The 16,428-nt window shown below is 43.0% G+C and overlaps 1 protein-coding gene across 8 annotated transcripts in view; it reads left to right on the top strand.

Annotated features, from left to right (window-relative positions):
* PPFIBP1 (PPFIA binding protein 1) overlaps positions 1-16,428 on the top strand; it is a 124,813-nt gene that overhangs the window by 97,929 nt on the left and 10,456 nt on the right. For 4 of the 8 annotated variants that reach the window (XR_011048172.1, XM_068400382.1, XM_068400380.1 and 1 more), the window contains 12 exons: positions 1,069-1,226; positions 2,172-2,302; positions 3,829-3,882; positions 5,061-5,121; positions 6,153-6,182; positions 7,382-7,553; positions 9,058-9,090; positions 11,353-11,494; positions 12,254-12,382; positions 13,057-13,207; positions 14,424-14,535; positions 14,683-14,771. Coding sequence is in view for 7 of the 8 variants with exons in the window: in XM_068400382.1 (XP_068256483.1) it covers positions 1,069-1,226; positions 2,172-2,302; positions 3,829-3,882; positions 5,061-5,121; positions 6,153-6,182; positions 7,382-7,553; positions 9,058-9,090; positions 11,353-11,494; positions 12,254-12,382; positions 13,057-13,207; positions 14,424-14,535; positions 14,683-14,771 (1,262 nt within the window). In the remaining variant the exon portion in view is untranslated. The remainder of the gene's footprint in view (positions 1-1,068; positions 1,227-2,171; positions 2,303-3,828; positions 3,883-5,060; positions 5,122-6,152; positions 6,183-7,381; positions 7,554-9,057; positions 9,091-11,352; positions 11,495-12,253; positions 12,383-13,056; positions 13,208-14,423; positions 14,536-14,682; positions 14,772-16,428) is intronic. The other 4 variants (XM_068400384.1, XM_068400385.1, XM_068400383.1 and 1 more) reach the window with 1 other exon arrangement.

The raw sequence follows: 16,428 nt of genomic DNA, 5'->3' as shown, positions 1-16,428 counted from the left end.
ACAATCACCAAGGGACACTAAGGACACAGCTGCATGTCTTTGATCTGCAAGGCTAGGAAAGCACATTATCAGTGAGGGAAAAGAAAGGGTGGTGGTGAGGGCAGAACACCATGCCGAGTGTTGGAGGAGTAGCATTTTTTGAATAGGTATCGCTCTTTCATGCAGTGCTATGCCTTCACATACAGGAGGATGTTAAGACAGACCTCGAGTCTCTGGGAACTGTGCTTTATGATCAGTTCATGGAGGATGGACAGAGATTTTGGGCAGTGAAAAATGGGTACGAGAGGTTTTTGCTGTGGACAGGCTTTGGCTTGTATTTGCATCAGATCTTTGGCAATGAGTGCTAGGCTTCTGCTCACTTTTTAGAAAGTATTGGTTGCCTTTAACTTTTTTTGTCAGTGTCAGTACTCTGGTTTCGATGACAAGTGTGGAAATCCAAGCCTTTTGGTAGTACTGAGGCAGTTCAGAAGCAGCGAGTTGTTCGTTGGGAGCAGAGGATACCAGATGCTGGTGTGGCCTGCAGCATTAACTAAATGAGACACACTCAGTTTGTGGCAGTCTGCAAACATAATGCAGCCACTTAAACGCTGGTGGTAGACTCTTGTGTAGTGGGCTGCATTTTTCTTATAGCTAACGTGAAGATACCATAGAGACATCTTGAGTTTCAGGCAGACTTGACCCCCTGGTCCTTTCCCTAGTGAATAAGGGAAAAGAGGTATTTAGTATGAAATTCCAGAACATGGGACAGGAAATAGCTACTCCAGTTTATTCAGCTTGTTGAAACTGATCCCAGGAAATGCCCTGAGGGCATTTGCTGGGCTTTTTGCTGTCAGATGTATGTCCTCCCTCTGCTCCAACCCTGCTATGTTGTGGTGGATGAATTGGGAAGCAACATTTGGTAATGACTCCCCTTCTCCTATTGTAGTCTGTCCTAAAAAAAAAATTATAATCCTAGCCTCTTGCCTTTTTGGCCCATAAATGAGCATGCTGGCTGCACCTTGCATGGGAGTGAGGGTCATCATGTAACCAGAAGTAAAGCTGACAAGCTTCCATTTTCTCTCCCTTCAGGCAAGGAAAGTGACGGTGAAGACTTCTTGAATTCAGGGTCTGTTTCCACAGTTTTATTGGACACACCGAGTCTGACTGACCCAGAGAAAAGCCCATCCCCAACCCCAGTAACAGCATCTCCAATCCACGATGAGTTTAACGTGAATATTCACGAAGAGGTATCTTTTTTTTTTGTTGTTCCTCATTTAATGCCATTGCTCCTTGAAAACATTGCTTGTCCTGGATTCATATTGCAGATGCCAAAACTCAAGTTTCTGAAAAGATTTTTTCTGGGTTGCACAGTTTTTCGTAATGTCCCATATCCTCTTGGAGAGCGTAGTTTTCTTGTGAAAGCTGCTGAGGAGTTTCGTTAGAGTTCAGTTAAATTTGTTTTCCTTAATCATCAGATGGGATCAGGAGACAGCAAATAGCTGCATTTGTCATGAGAATGGGTCTAAACTACTTTTCCTATCAAACATAGAAATTACTTTTCATTTCAAACATAGCTGTTTTAGGAGCTGCATTTAATTTGTCAGGAACTTGAAGTAAACATGTTGGGACTTATTTAATATATCCTGTCATATTTAAAGGGATGCAATCATCATTACATCCATTCACTTAAATGATAAGTAGATTGTGGTCCGATCTCTGATTTTTACAGTCACATTTTCCACTAATAAAACTATAGATCTCTTCTCCTAAAGGTCTGAGTCAGAGCAGGGACTTGACTTACTTGACTAAACAGCATTAACACACTATGAAGAAAACTAAATTAAATTAAATGTTTAGCAGCTTTTTGGTATTCTCTGAGTGGCTGAGGAGTAAACCTGAAAAGTGAACTACCATTCATGGGGTCTGTGGTAGAGATAGATTTAGCAGGCAGCTTTGGGAGACTAGTGAGATTTTTGTCTATGCTGTAGCTTATCTGTGCAGTGATTCATGTTTTATCTTCAGTGCCATCTTTCAAGTAGTAAATCATTGTATTACAATAGAAACAAAGAAAGAAATTGCTTTTAAAAATCTTATTTCAGATCCTTCTTTTCATAGTTTGTTACTCTTTTTTCATTTATGACTGCTTAATTTCAGCTCAAAACAGTGTAACACGTATTCTTCGTTCTTCTTAGAATTCCTTACAGATCCACACCAGTATTTTACAGATTTCAATCCCTTCTTTTTCATCAACATCCAAGAGCTCAGAAACTGTTGCAGAGAAAGTGAAAACACAGCCTAGGCCAGATCCTGCAAGTGAAATGAGGTATTATTGTTTCCATGTATTTTTCAATTGTAAATCCAATATTCTGTGACGTTTAATGAGCGTAATAATGTGTCAGATACTGTATTGTCAAGTCATTAAGTCAGTTAAACAAGGCTAGTATTCACTTGGCTAGTGATAGCAAATTAAGCTTATGTTCGTGAAGCGCATTGGTTAAATCTTTTTCAGTAAGCAAGTATTAGTTTGATTGCTGTTTCTTGTAGCAGCACTCATATTCTATACCAGCTGCTTCGCAAGAAATGAACAGAAGGAGAGAAAAACTGATCTAATGTAACGAGGGACATGGAATTGTTATTTTTATCTAGGTTTACATCATCTAGGTCTGGCTGAGATAGTGTTGGCTGTGCTAGCACAATTGCATTCCTGATGATTTACATTCAGACATTTTCCACAGTTGCTAAAGATTGATGTAAGGCACTGCCAAAACTGCAACAAAAGGACTGTCTGGCTCTAACCTTGAGCTGTTAATGGAGCCCCAGAAGGAAACCCAAGCAGTGTTTCAAAAGATCAGACAGAGAGATATCCTTGCTGCTGTCCTTCGGCATGATGAATTGCAAAGATATTTCTTCACTCGCTCTTATGAGACCCCTGCCTGAGATTTTGAAAGCCAGATGAAATGTGTAGGCACAGTGTCCCAAGGAAGCTGGGGTGGGGATGAGTGGCTGCGCCCCAGGGCTGTGGCTGAGCTGTGGCACTCAGGAGCCCCCATGCTTGAACCCAGTGGCAGCCTCTAAGCCTTCTAAGCCTGCACCTTCCTTGCCCAGGTGAAGAAACCCGGCCTGTGCAGATCTGGACTGGTACTGCAGGGAGTACGGAAAAGCACACCGGACTTGAAGCTAGCCAAAGGCTATGTTTGGGGTTTTTCTTCTGGGTACAATTCCCTGGCTTTGTCTAAATGAGTATCAAACACTAAAAATCCAGAGGCAAGGACATATTATTGGCTTAAAACCGTCATCGATCTCGATGTGAAAAATCAGTGCAAGTACAAGTTGATGTGTGTTCCAGGTTCCAGTCAAGGAAAGCGTCCTATCCAGAAGACCAGCTTTGCTTGGCCTCTGCTGTGCTGTGCCTCATCTAGCTCTAGCCATCCCCAGCAGGGATTTCATCTGTGTCCCATCTTGGAAAAAAAACAAACAAAGCACTTAACTGCAGCAAAATGCCCTGCGCTGCGACTGACTCACAGGGAGCCGGTGACCTCCACTACATGATGCTGCTGCAGATCCTGCACATGCTGTAATCTCTGCATTTATTTAAGCTGAATAGTGCAGAATTGTCATCAACTTACGGTGCGAGTTGTCTTTCCTGGGGCTCTTGAGCTCACCTTTGTCCTTTATCTTTTGCAAGACTTGCCCCCATAGAGGGGAAAATTTGCAATGTGTTAGTACCATAACAGCTGAAGTGAAAACAGGATTAAAGCAGGCTAAGATGACAGGATTTCAGTATCAGCAAGGTATTTGGATGGGATCCCCAAATGCCTTACTTTTTTCATATCTTTTTTGTTTTTACAGTGAAGGAAGATCAACAGGTTCCTCCCCAGAAACTCAGCTGTGTGATAGTTCAGTGTAAGTATTATAATTGAAAATGTTCAGGAAACACGTATGTGATTGTTGACTTGAACCCCCGCTCCCCAACGCACACCCCATATTTTACATACACATGTAAATATGTCAACTAATTCTAGCCAAGACGACATTTAGTGGTGGCAGTTTTCTGCTCATGCCCTATGTTTTTGTGATCATTATTTTCCAATGCTTTATCTATGCACATGTGCAGTTAATTTCTTTTACATCGCGAAGCATCTCTAATTGGGTTGTAGACTGTCAATATACTTCGAAATTTACAGTTTTCTGTAGTAAGTGTGCACATGATTTGCTTTTTTCTTTTGACAGTGGGGGAAAGGTGATCAGGTGACTATGATGAGAAAATAATTTTAACTTCTGCCACATAGCCATATTCCCTAGGGAAAGCAGTGGGGCTATTTATGAGCTTGAAGTTGAGTCAAAGTGATTTGTTAGTAAGAACCCTAAGTCAACAGGGCTTGTCTGGTACACAGTGTGAGGCTCAGCGGCTGGTTTTATTTTGAGTGACTTAGTCAGTGACACAAGAATATTCCTGAAGCCAAATTCTGCTCCCCTTGTGTTGGTATAAAGATAGGTCACTTTGTAAAATTCAGTGGTTACTCTTAATTTATACCTGGTTGTGGGAAAAACTTTAATGATAGCTTTGTTTTCAACCAGACTTAAGTGTTCTACACTGTAAATCCCATCAGAAATTGGGGAATATCTGATCCGAAATGGAAAATGGAACTGAAGATAAAATATTAAAACACACATGCTTGACTTAACATGCTTTGCTTCTTTAAGGATTAAATTAGTCAGAAGCCTGTTGCTAAAAATGCTGTTTTTCGTAGCATTTGTTTATATCACTTTATTTGCCTGTGTAACTTCTGCTTGTGCTTCTGAAAATGTAACATGAAATAAGAAGCCAAAAATATCCAAAGGTAGGCATCATGTCACTGAAGCATTAGCAGCAGTAATTACAATGTGGAGGTTCTTACAGTATCTCATCAGATTGCGTGGGCTCTGGTTAGTGCATTGATTGCCTTAATTCAAAATGTCTTTGTTTTTGTATATCTCATCAGGTTTTATAATGCTTTCTTTAAAGCTGATTCCTGAGAGTTTATTTATCTTAGCAAATTTAATTCCAGTAACTTGGCTTGGTTTTTATGTCATTGTTTCAGATCTTCTTCGCTGCAGAAGTCCAGCAGTCTGAGCAGTTTGAGGAAGGAGACATCCGAAGCGGTTGGTTTGGGCTCTTACTTCCTGCCATCCCCTTAGAAACAGGGGCGACGTCTTTGTTGTGGCAATGACCCTGTGGACGCTTTGTTGCTGCCTTCTGAGAAATTCTGAGTCAGAGTAGGGCTCCTCATGTCATCTGTTAGCAATGGTCACATACATGTGACATCTTCCAGATTTCATTAAAGGAGAAAATCTGTCCTTGAAAACACAGGCTTTTTTTTTTTTTTTATGAGGCATTTACCTGAGTCTCTTATGCTGTTTTTTTTTTCCTCTCAGATAATGAGGTATTTTTTTTAGTTGATATGCTTTTCTGATTTAAGACAAGAAGAAAATAAGTCCTGCTAACACTTCCTACCTGTGTTTAAGGCTAATAATTTTGGAAGGCCATGTAATTAGTGCATTATAAAATACAGTCTGGGGTGACTATATGTTTTAGGTGGTCAGGAACAAAATACCGGGCCTTTGTGTGCCTGGTGATAAGTTCAATTTAGCTCTCTTTAGAAATGACCAAAAGCAGCTAGCCTCTAGCAATGTCGTCGAATCAGAGTAATTCCTCTGCTCTTTTTTGACAGCCTAAAAAGCTGCTAAAAACTCCTGAGTTCTCTGATACCCAAGCAGCTGAGCTGTGCCTTACGGCTCAGGAGGGATGTTAACAGGACTGAAAATGTAATCAGAGCTTGATGATGAAAGCTAGAGTTCATGGGTTAGGGTTCATTTGGACAGCCAAGGAGTGGAGGCTGTGGGTGTTTTATCTACTTGGCTTCTACCCTGTCTGATTCCTGCTTTGGGTCCCCTCAGCCAGCTGTGCCCATTAGTGCCTTAACAGACTGCATGGGGCTAATGATAGACACGGCTAATCCTTTACAAAGTAAACCAAAGCAACCGTATTTTCATATGACCTCAAAGAAAGCAAGGATTAATCTGTGTGAAATACAGCTCTGAAGAGGTTTATTCTGGGGGGAAAAAAATAGGCAGGGAATTGAATACTGGCTATAAACCCTGACTTTTAAAATGCCTTAATCTTTCCCAAACAGGACAGAGACCCTGCACAGAAGCCAACAGAGGTAACGTGTGTGTGCACGCTCATGTGTGTAAGTGGAGAAACGCAGACAGCGAGCGGGTGTTGAAAGGCTCAGTTGTGTAGAATTGCGTCATGCGGTTCCAGAGGGGGAAGAGCAGACCTGCAGACAAGATAGCGAGGAGTACATGATGGTTGTCACCAGCACTTCAGTGTCAGGCTTATAGTGTCTTGCACATTCTTGTCTTCTCATACATGGATTATCTTTCAGTCTGGTTAAGCATAAGGTTGCCATCTAAGATAATGTTTCCCCCACATATTCTACCACTAGATAATTAGCAAAGCTAACCATTAAGTATTTTACTGACTCTGTAATTACCTTTGATTAGTGTGCCTTTAGCTTTCCAGATTGTTTTCTGTGAGAAGTAACTGTGTTCCTAAAAAGACTGTCATTGCAGAACAGTTACCCTGTGGTACCATATGGCCATAGTTTGCATGCAGCAATTATTACCTGTAGGAAGAGCTGAGCAGAGACAACATACCTCAGATACCACTTGTAGAGTGAATGCTCTATCAATTGAGCAAAAGGCAAAGGATCATATTTGGATTGTGAATGGATTTGTGTCCTCTCTCTTTTAAAGAAACAGTGAAACAACCAGCAAGGTTAAAACTACTGCTTTAAATTAGTTAACTGGTGTGTCTGATGTCTGTCCTGGTGTTTATGCTCCTTGCTTGATACTTAATTTCCTCTCTGCTTTGGCAGTGGACAATAGTCAATTAATCCATTAATCCTGAAATTGCAGAGCAGTGATAGACAAAAAGAGCTGTCTGACTCTTGGCAGAGAACTGATAGAGCGTGGGGGTCTCATCTCTCTCTTTGCTTCCCACTGCCCCTACAGCTACCAGCGGGGGAGATGGAAACCCTGGAAAGCTGGAGAAATTCAAAGCCTTCCAGGACTGTATTTTTACATTTTCCATACCTGTAAGCCAGCCTTGCAGAAACTGAGAAACATCTTAAAGATGACATGTTGCTCTTAGAAGGTAGTGATAGTAATCCTGGGTCCTGAACATATTCAAATGAAGGTCTTGTTTATGTTTTCCTTTATGGCTTTTACATTCTGTTTTCTTGTAGTAGCAAATGAGAGGGACTCTCCAGATTATCTGTCAGCAGTCACTTTGCAGTCTCTCTCAAAAGGCCTTTAGTAGTTCCCTGATACTGAATCTTTATTTTCCTAACTTGAGCAGGTTAAACCTCCTGTGGAAGGTAATAATTTCGCAACCCTCCCTCCAAAGTCTCCTTCTCATGGTGGCACAGGCGATGAGGATAGTTTTGGTACCCGTAAAGCCAGATCTTCATTTGGACGAGGCTTTTTCAAGATAAAAAATAACAAGAGGACCGCAAGTGCCCCCAATCTGGGTAGGTATCATGCACCTGCATGCAGATTCTATGTGTTTTGTACAAGGGTCTTAACAACAGCTGTAACTGTCTTAACAAGCTGGAAGGCCAGCCTTAGTGTCACTGTGACTTGGTGGCACTTTTCTCAATAAAATCTTCCGAAAATATCGAACAGCGACAAAAAAAAAAACACAAAAACAAAACAGAAAAAAACCTCACTATGTAATGAAGTATTTAATCTGTTTTAACCTCTGCTGTGGTATCTCCCCTGGGATCTTGTAGTGGATTGCTGCTGTTTTGAAATGCTAGCTGGTTGGCGGTAGTTGACACATGGGATTTATGGGCTTTTTTTTCCCCTGGCTCCATCCTCAGTTTTTCTTTCATAAGATTTTCAGATGTACAGAAATGAGGCAGCAGCACTTAGTCTTCCTCTTTGTTTTACGTGTATTTAAGCAGCCTTACAAAAGAGATTGTGGCAACAGGAACAAGATTGACAAGTTATTCAAGCTCATGTTTATTTTTGGACCTGTAGTGGAGGGGGGGTTGTTTTGGTATTGTCATTTGATGACATTTGCACATGACAAAGAAATAAACAAAATGTTCTGCTTAATGCAGAAGTCACTGTTGCCACCAACTGAAATGGTACTTGCATTCACCGCTCTGCCATAGTAGTCTCTCCACTGTTCCTGTTCAAGCATCAAGTGAGTCTGTGCAGCAGATCTACTGCCATTCATCTAAAGTTTTTTGCTTTCTCTTGCATGAGATTTAGGAATTTAGCTCTACCTTTCAGAAGCCTGAAGGAGGATAGCTTCTGCTTTGTTGAGCAGAAGAGTCTCCTGTTCAAAGACAATTTTAGACTTTTGTTCAAAAGAAATAACATACCTCCACATTTATTATACATTGCCCATATTTTCCTGTGACATATAGCTTGGGAACTTGCTAGCTTACTTGGAATAGATGTAGAGTCTATTCTGAGGGTTAGACTCTTTGCTTTGGTTTATTTCGTGTGTGCTTTTGTGTAATCACTTGTTTCATCCTGAAACCAATTTGTCTAACAAAGTGGAATACTTGTGGCTGTCATAAAGGATTGGAAGATGGGCCATCTAGATCAGGGTCCTGTGAATCTGAGTAAGTTATTAATGTTATCAAGATTTCAGTGCTTCTGTCTGTAAAGCTGATGTCTGGATATTTGCCACCTCACGGGAGCCCGCGTGAGTCACCTGCCCAATGTGTCATGGAGCAAGTGACATCTCTGCACTGAAGCGACTGTGGAGCTGTTTTACCCTCTCCACCACAGAGCTCTACTGCATTTCTTTTTTTTGTGAGAGGGGGATTAGCAATGAATTGATAATCCTAATCTCTGTGTGAATTCAGTGTTGTGTGTGGCGCATGTGTCTCATGTACCTCCCTCCTTTTGTCCTGTATTTTGCTGACCTAAGTTTTGAACTGTGTTTTACCTTGTCCCTCTGCGTGTTCTCTCCCGTTGTGCTGCGTGTGGTTATGTGCGTTGTTTGGATATCTGAAGATCGCAGTCGAAGTGCAAGTGCACCTACTTTAGGTATAGTAATCCTGCATGTCTGCCTGTACCAGCGCTGTGTTGTGACTGCTGCTAACAGCTGGTTATGGCCACACACTTTTCAAAAAAGAATTAGACACCAGAGCTCTGCATCGAAACTTTTGTCCATCACTAAAAGGAGTTCTCATGTAACATCTGCCCTCTGCTAAAAGTCAGCTGCGCCATTTCTCGGTAACTGCTACTAATGAGAGAGATTGCGGGTTAATTTGCAGAGACCTTTGCTGTAACTTTGTGCACAAAGTTACCTACAGACCAAGGTAGCAGGTGAGAATCAGTGATGTTTAAATATTGGAGGCACCTTTGTGCTGTAGTCTGTCCTGGAGCCCCAGGAAGAGCTTGAAGGGTGGCAAAGCAGGGAATGAGGTATATTTCCTAGGTGTTCACTTCGGAGAGTTCTGGGGGGGGAAGGATACATAATTTGTCTTCTAAGATGTAGTTGTATTTATTGTATAATAAACAAATGAGAAATAATTGGGGCAGATGGGGATGGAGCCATTCACGTAGTAAAAACCAGTCTTGTGATGTGAGCATTCCCTGGGTGGTTCTGGCAAGGGCAGGTAAGACCTGCAGGGTCCTGCCTTAGCAAGCAGAGCTGTGTCAGTCGGGGTGGTTGTACAGCCACCTGGTGTGCCCCTCACTGATGAAGAGACCAAGTGCTCCGGGACTTCTTGGTTTCCCTTAAATGTCGGCTGTTCTGCAGGGTTGTGTCAGTGCATGAAAGGGAGCGAGGTAAAAGGAGCAAACGTTGCAATACCCGCAAATCTCTGCCACTAATGCACCCAGCCTTGTCCTGGTATTCTCTCTCTAGAATGCTGTTTAAATGTGTTTTTTCTAAGCTAGCACTTTTTCTTATACGAGTAAAGCAAAAACCACAAATGCAAAAGCCTGGTTCGACGTTAGTGCTGTCTTTCACTGGCAGGATCCCCATGTTCAATAGCAGTCAAACCAAAGTGCCCAGAAATAATCTTTTATGTGACCTTGTTGTTTCACTGCAAGGTTTAACATCTAAAGCATCAGTGGAAAATGGGACGTGTTCAAATGTATTGTGGCTGAATCATCTAAACTTCCCCCAGCAGAAAGATAACGCTGGCAAAGTCTGCAGTTTGTTGCTGTTCATGGCACGTCGTGGCCGCCTCAGTGTTAACTCTGCAGCTTGAGACCACATGTCCCAGCAACGTATGCTCTACCTTGATTCGTATAACTTAACTTCGCGTAACTTCAAAAACAAATGATGATCATCTAATTACACAGCCATGGTAAAAGTGGTTACAGGCCTGACTGTCAGCCTGCTGCAGGCTGCCTTGCCACGGCTGCTTCATCTGAACAGGCTCGTGCTGTCACTGTTCCCCAGCAAGTAAGTGGCATAAACTCCACATGGTAGTTTTATTCAGCTGTCTGGCACTTGCTGGCACGTCTCTGCTTATGTAGCCTAGTAGATACTGCAATTCGTTTAGTTTTCTTTTTAAATGATCTTGAAATAGCTTTCTTCTTTGTTAGTTTAGCTTTTGTGACAAATTCCCTTTTGGGGACAGGAGCCCTCAGGTTTGTTGTCATAGAAAACAACAGGTACACATCAAAGATTTAATGCTTTTAGAGTGGGTAGTAATGTGTAGGGTCTCTAATCAGAGGTGCTTTGTGCATCACTCAGAAGATCTAGTTCAGACAGAGCGTAAACTCCATGGTGTTTCTCTGCAGAGGAACAAAATATTCCACAATTTGCAGAAGTGAGGGGAAAAAGGCCCTCCTGCTCCTGGGGCAGGAGTTGTTTGTTGCTGGAGTTTCCTGGATGGGGAACTTATGGAATACTGCAGGTTATTAGGAAAGATGCTTCCAGGGAAATTATTTATTTTTCTGTTCTTTGGGGACTCCTGGTTTGGTTCCCTGCCACAGCACAGAATTGTTTCTGGGCATCCACGTGCCTTGGCTCTGTCTGTGAAAGGACTGTAGGAGCACTCCTCAAGTAAGAGTAAATTTGGGATTTAATTCATTGATTCATGAGGTGTTTTTTGCCGACCTTGGATGCAAGGCACTTAACTGCTGCAGAGCGTTGCCTTGGAGCGTTCCCAGTCAGGCCCATGGAGGAGGAACACGTGTTGTTTCTCCTGGATTTTCCCATCCCTTTTTTCCCCATTTTCTTAACATGGTGGCTCTCAATAATTTTAGCAAGAGTCGTTCACAAGTTCAGGAGTGTGTCTGTACAGTCCTGCGCAAGTGGGTCTTGATGGGGCTTTTGTTTTTTAATAGCTGAAACGGAGAAGGGATCTGCAGATCACTTGGATCTGGCTGGCTTGCCCCCTCGCCCAAAAGAAACGGATAGTCTACAGATGACGCCACCTTCTCCGGATTCCAAGAAAAAGGCCAAGGGGATTAAGAGGTTATTTGGAAAGTAAGTAAAAGAGGAGAAATGACCATTCTCCAGAGCTGGGGCTTGGATGGGGGCCTGCTGGGAACACATCTTCCCTTTTTCCCCTTCAGTCTGTGGCTCCATGGTTTACTGTCTCAAGAGCAGGAACCACTGTGGCATTTGAGGGAGTATCTCTGTTTAGCCAACACCCAGGGCTAAACAATAAGCAGTTCTTCTATCATCCAATGTCCCTTCCCCAACCAAGAAAGGGAATTGGGAAAAGGAGGGAGACTCGTGGGTTAAAATTTAAACAGATTTAATAAAATAAGGAAACCAATATCAATGCTAATACAAAACACACAAAATTGTACTTAACCCATAGAGTGGTGGCAAGTCGCTCCAGGAATAGCAAACATTGAGAAGAAGGAGAAAGAGAGAGGGGTGAAGAGAGCAGAACAAAAAGAGCCCCCCATCCCCAGTAGCTTTCCCATTTATAGTGAACCTGACGTTAATGTTACAGAATACAGCTGTGGGCCAGCCTGGGTCAGCTGCCCTACTTTCACTGCTAATGGCCTTGAGCACCATACCACAGCTGGCCACAAACTGAAACAGAGTGTAACAGAAACTTGGTTCTATAAATTTTATCCCCACAAAACCAGGACAGGGAGCTAACAGCAGGTCAGTGGAGGGGTAGAGGAAGAGCTATAAACCCTGCAGGAGATGTTACCTATATTGGTTGCAGCAGTAGAAGCATGCCTTTTCCTTAGCCAAATGTGAACATGCTTTCTTCATTTAAACTAGACTTAAAAGAAGTCAGTCCACTACCTTCAACCCAGATGACATGTCTGAGATGGAGTTCAAAAGAGGAGGGACAAGAGCAACGGCAGGACCACGACTGGGCTGGTCTCGAGACCTGGGGCAGTCTCACAAGTAAGACAAAGGGCACAAAGTGTGCTGGTGCTTGCCTTTCCAGCAGCTCCAGTTGAGCATGGGGTCCAAAGGAGAAGCGCAGTGCCAAAATGAAACGTCCCCTCTCCTGGAAAATGGAAGCAGGCAAATCCAGGCCATTTACTCCTTTGAGAGATGGTCTTTGCACGGTTGAGGTTGGTTGGGTGGTGGCGTCCTGCTGCAAGTGGAGCCTTCCTTGCTCACGGCTTCACAAGAGCACAGCTGTGAGGCTGTGCAAAGCGGGGTGTGAGCCCTCACGTGGCAGTGACAGATACTTCTCTGGTACATTTCCTGCTGCACTCCTGGGGATTAAAGGCTGAAGCAAAACATTGTGGTCTTATTTCAGAGTTTTAGCCACCCTAGCAGCAGAGATGGTTGTTTCAGTGGTATTAATAAACTGTGTTTATTGTGATAGTGGCAGGAGATCAGCAGTGATCAGCGCTTCATGGTGCTGACAGTTCAGAAGTAGAGACTCCTCTGCCTCACAAAGCTCATCTAACAGCCGGCCATGATGCATGTTCTCCCACAGAGGTCGTCCCAGCTCCCACAGAATGCTCATGAATTACCCTTAGGTTTTTGATGTTATCGTTATGTACAAGAATAGGAGATTTGAAACATGGGATTTATCAGTCTTTTTTTGGTAAAATCTTCTGCAGTGAGCTGGACATGCCATTCGCAAAGTGGACGAAGGAGCAGGTTTGCAACTGGCTCCAGGACCAAGGGCTGGGCTCTTACATCAGTAATGGCAAACACTGGATACTGTCTGGGCAAACGCTTCTGCAGGCTTCTCAGCAGGATCTGGAAAAGGTGAGAAATACTGGCAAGACTGCTTTCAATTAAACTTACAAAAATATGCTATTTCTGTGCATGTAAATAATGTCTATAAGGTGCATCCAGTTAAAAAAAAAAAAAGATGATTTTTTAAAAATTTTTTCATCTGCAGCGATGCCAAATCTCTTTTTAGTTGATATTTTGTAGAAAGGTAATGCTCTGTAATGAAACTAATAATTAGAAATACGTGATTTAACTTCATTAAGCATGGACACATCAATCAGCTATGCCACCTTCTAAAAACATACACGAGAGTGCCTCATTATTCTATGGGTTTGTAGCCCTGATTCATTAGCGCTCATGTATGGTACACTTATTGTATGCCTGGGTGAGAAGGGTGTAAAAAGCGGCCGTTTTGGTCTGATTATATTTTCTGCCCATTTTACACAAAGAGGAATGAGAGTTTGTTGCACAAAGAGGAATGAGGGTGATCAGTCTTAAATCGTTACAGAATTGTTTGAATTTTTTCTACAACTAGAAACAGAAAAAAAGTTGATTCAATTTATACTTTGAATCCACAGTATTTGCTAACATTCGAATTTTCAGCTTTTAAAAAATCACTCTACTCACCAAATAGTAAGCCTGTTTTCTCAATTACGCAGTGAGCTAATTCAAAGTTATAGTTACACTACAACTGGAATTTTAAAAGTGCAATAGGAACATAGTGGCTTATAATAGTGTTATCAGAGGTAACATTAACTAGCAAGCACTGGTGAAAGTGTATATGGGATTGAAGAGATCCCGGAATGGCTGCACTTGCAACTAAACTGAGGAAGGTGTTAAGCATTAATAAATTCCAGTAATTCCTGGGACCTTCATGTGCTCTTAACTAAATAAATCTTTTAACCTTACTTGCCTAAGTGTGAGGGAAGGAACTACTCCCATCAAGGATTTTTCTGAATGCTAACTTTTTATATTGTGGGATTCTTTTAACCTGGTATGCGATTGGCTGATATTTTCATACAGTTTGGAATCCACCACATTTTGAAATTGATCCACCACAGTGAGAGGCCTTTCCCTAGTGCTGGACATGTGCTAAAATGATGCTGATACTCAGCAAATAGAAAATACACCTGCCAGGTCACCAGCAAGTGCAGTGTACAGTGTGACTCTGAAACCATTTGTAGTTCAGCAGAGGGAGAAATAAAGTACAGTATTGTCACTAGGTTTGCTGCTTTCCTTTCTTTCACAGGAGCTTGGGATAAAGCACCCATTGCATCGGAAGAAGCTCCAGCTTGCTCTGCAGGCACTGGGATCTGAAGAGGAAAACAATCATGGAAAACTGGATTACCACTGGGTTACGAGTAAGATTTTTATTACATGCTGAAGCAGCAACTTTAGATAGGGCTTCCTAATCATTGCTAATTTGGAGCTCAGAGAATGAGAACACCACTAACTGGTGCTGGGTAACTTGGCTACCACACTAACGTGAGCATCTGTCTCTGCCTTAGGGTGGCTGGATGACATTGGCCTCCCCCAGTATAAGACCCAGTTTGACGAAGGAAAGGTGGATGGCCGAATGCTCCATTACATGAGCGTGGTGAGTAAATGGCTTTTCTTTTCCCAACATCTTTTTCATGTTTTTAGTTTCTTCCTACTTTAATGCACACTGGCGTACCTCCAGAGAGCTCACTAAAGACCAGGTGAGACTAGAGAGACCTGCTTTCCCTGTGCCTATTGTTGCGACTGCATAATACTAAATTCACATAACACCCTCCAACCCCTCCATCCCAGCCTCCATGTTCCTCCTGCTTCCTTTGGGTCAATTCACCAGGGACAGCAACCTTTTTTGCACCCCACAGCACAAGCAGCCGTGCCCTACCACACACTGCTGCGAACAGCTTTCTCCCTTCCCGTGTTTACCTCCGCTCAGCTGCCCCCAAGCCTTTCCCAGCAGCAACCCCGGCCCCAAACGCACTCCCTGCCCCTGCTATATATAGGGGAAGGGGGGCCCAGGCGGCAGCTGACCCCAAGAGACAGCCAGCTGCGGCTGGGGAGGAGACACCACCATTGCCAACTCTCTTTCCCTCAGCCCTCCTGCAGGAGCGGCCACTGGCCAAATCCCAGCTGGCCCCATGAGTGGGGTACCTGAGGGGCTCTGTGGCTGCTTGGGCAGCTCTCGCATCGTAGACAGCCATTCTCATGTCCAGCCAGGGAGAGCAGGACCAGATGGGCGTCTTAGGGGGGGTCCAGTGTCCGCAAGGAGCCAGAAACCTGGATCATGATGATCTGGCTTGTAGCTTCCTAGAGCAGAAAGTCAGTGCCTGCCTGGAGGCCGGCAGCCCACCTGTGCATTACTTTGGGCCTGTGTTAAAAGTTTTAAAGAGGATCATAAAAGTGCCACGTGGTCACCATCTCTGCATGTGAGTTTTGTCCCAGACAACTGAATCTACTGAAAGGAAACTAAACTTGGAGCTTACTCTTACTTGCTTTTACAGTGTCACAGAGGCTACACCTATGCACAATTAGTATACCATAAGTACAGACATCTCTCCAACAGCTAAACTTCTTGTGTGTCTCATGGGACTTTCTGACAATAATTTCAAAGCTGTTGAATGGTTCATTGTCTTCATTTAGCCCACACACAGGGCTAAACGATAACCAATTGTTCTCTCACCCAATATCCCTTCCCCGGCCAAGAAAGGGAATTGGGAAAAGGAGGGAGACTTGTGAGTTAAAATTTAAACAGATTTATTAAAATAAGAAAACCAATATCAATGCTAATACAAAACACACAAAATTATACTTAGCCCATAGAGTGGTGGCAAGTCACTCCAGGAATAGCAATTGTTGAGAAGAAGGAAAAAGAGGGAGGGGAGAAGAGAGCAGAGCAAAAAGAGCCCCCACCACTCCCCAATAGCTTTCCCATTTATAGTGAATGTGACGTTAATGTTACAGAATACAGCTGTGGGCCAGCCTGGGTCAGCTGCTCTGGATTTAACTGCTAAGGGCCTTGGTCACCATACTACAGCTGGCCACAAACTGAAACAAAATGTAACAGAAAAGTGATTCTATAAATTTTATCCCCACGAAACCAGGACAGTTCATAACTCGGGTCTTCAAATTTTCTGGGTGATTGCAGGGAGAAGGCTAAGGGAGGTCAGAGTGTCAGAGGCATCACTACCGCTAAAAGAGCATGCCAGAATGCCGTATTTGTGTACTTCATTGCAGTGTTTAAAGGACCCCTTGAAACTGTA

This window comes from Nyctibius grandis, chromosome 5, assembly GCF_013368605.1.
Source record: "Nyctibius grandis isolate bNycGra1 chromosome 5, bNycGra1.pri, whole genome shotgun sequence".
Classification (NCBI taxonomy): domain Eukaryota; kingdom Metazoa; phylum Chordata; class Aves; order Nyctibiiformes; family Nyctibiidae; genus Nyctibius; species Nyctibius grandis.
The sequence above is the reverse complement of the archived record's forward strand: the minus strand, read 5'-3'. Positions and strand labels throughout refer to the sequence as shown.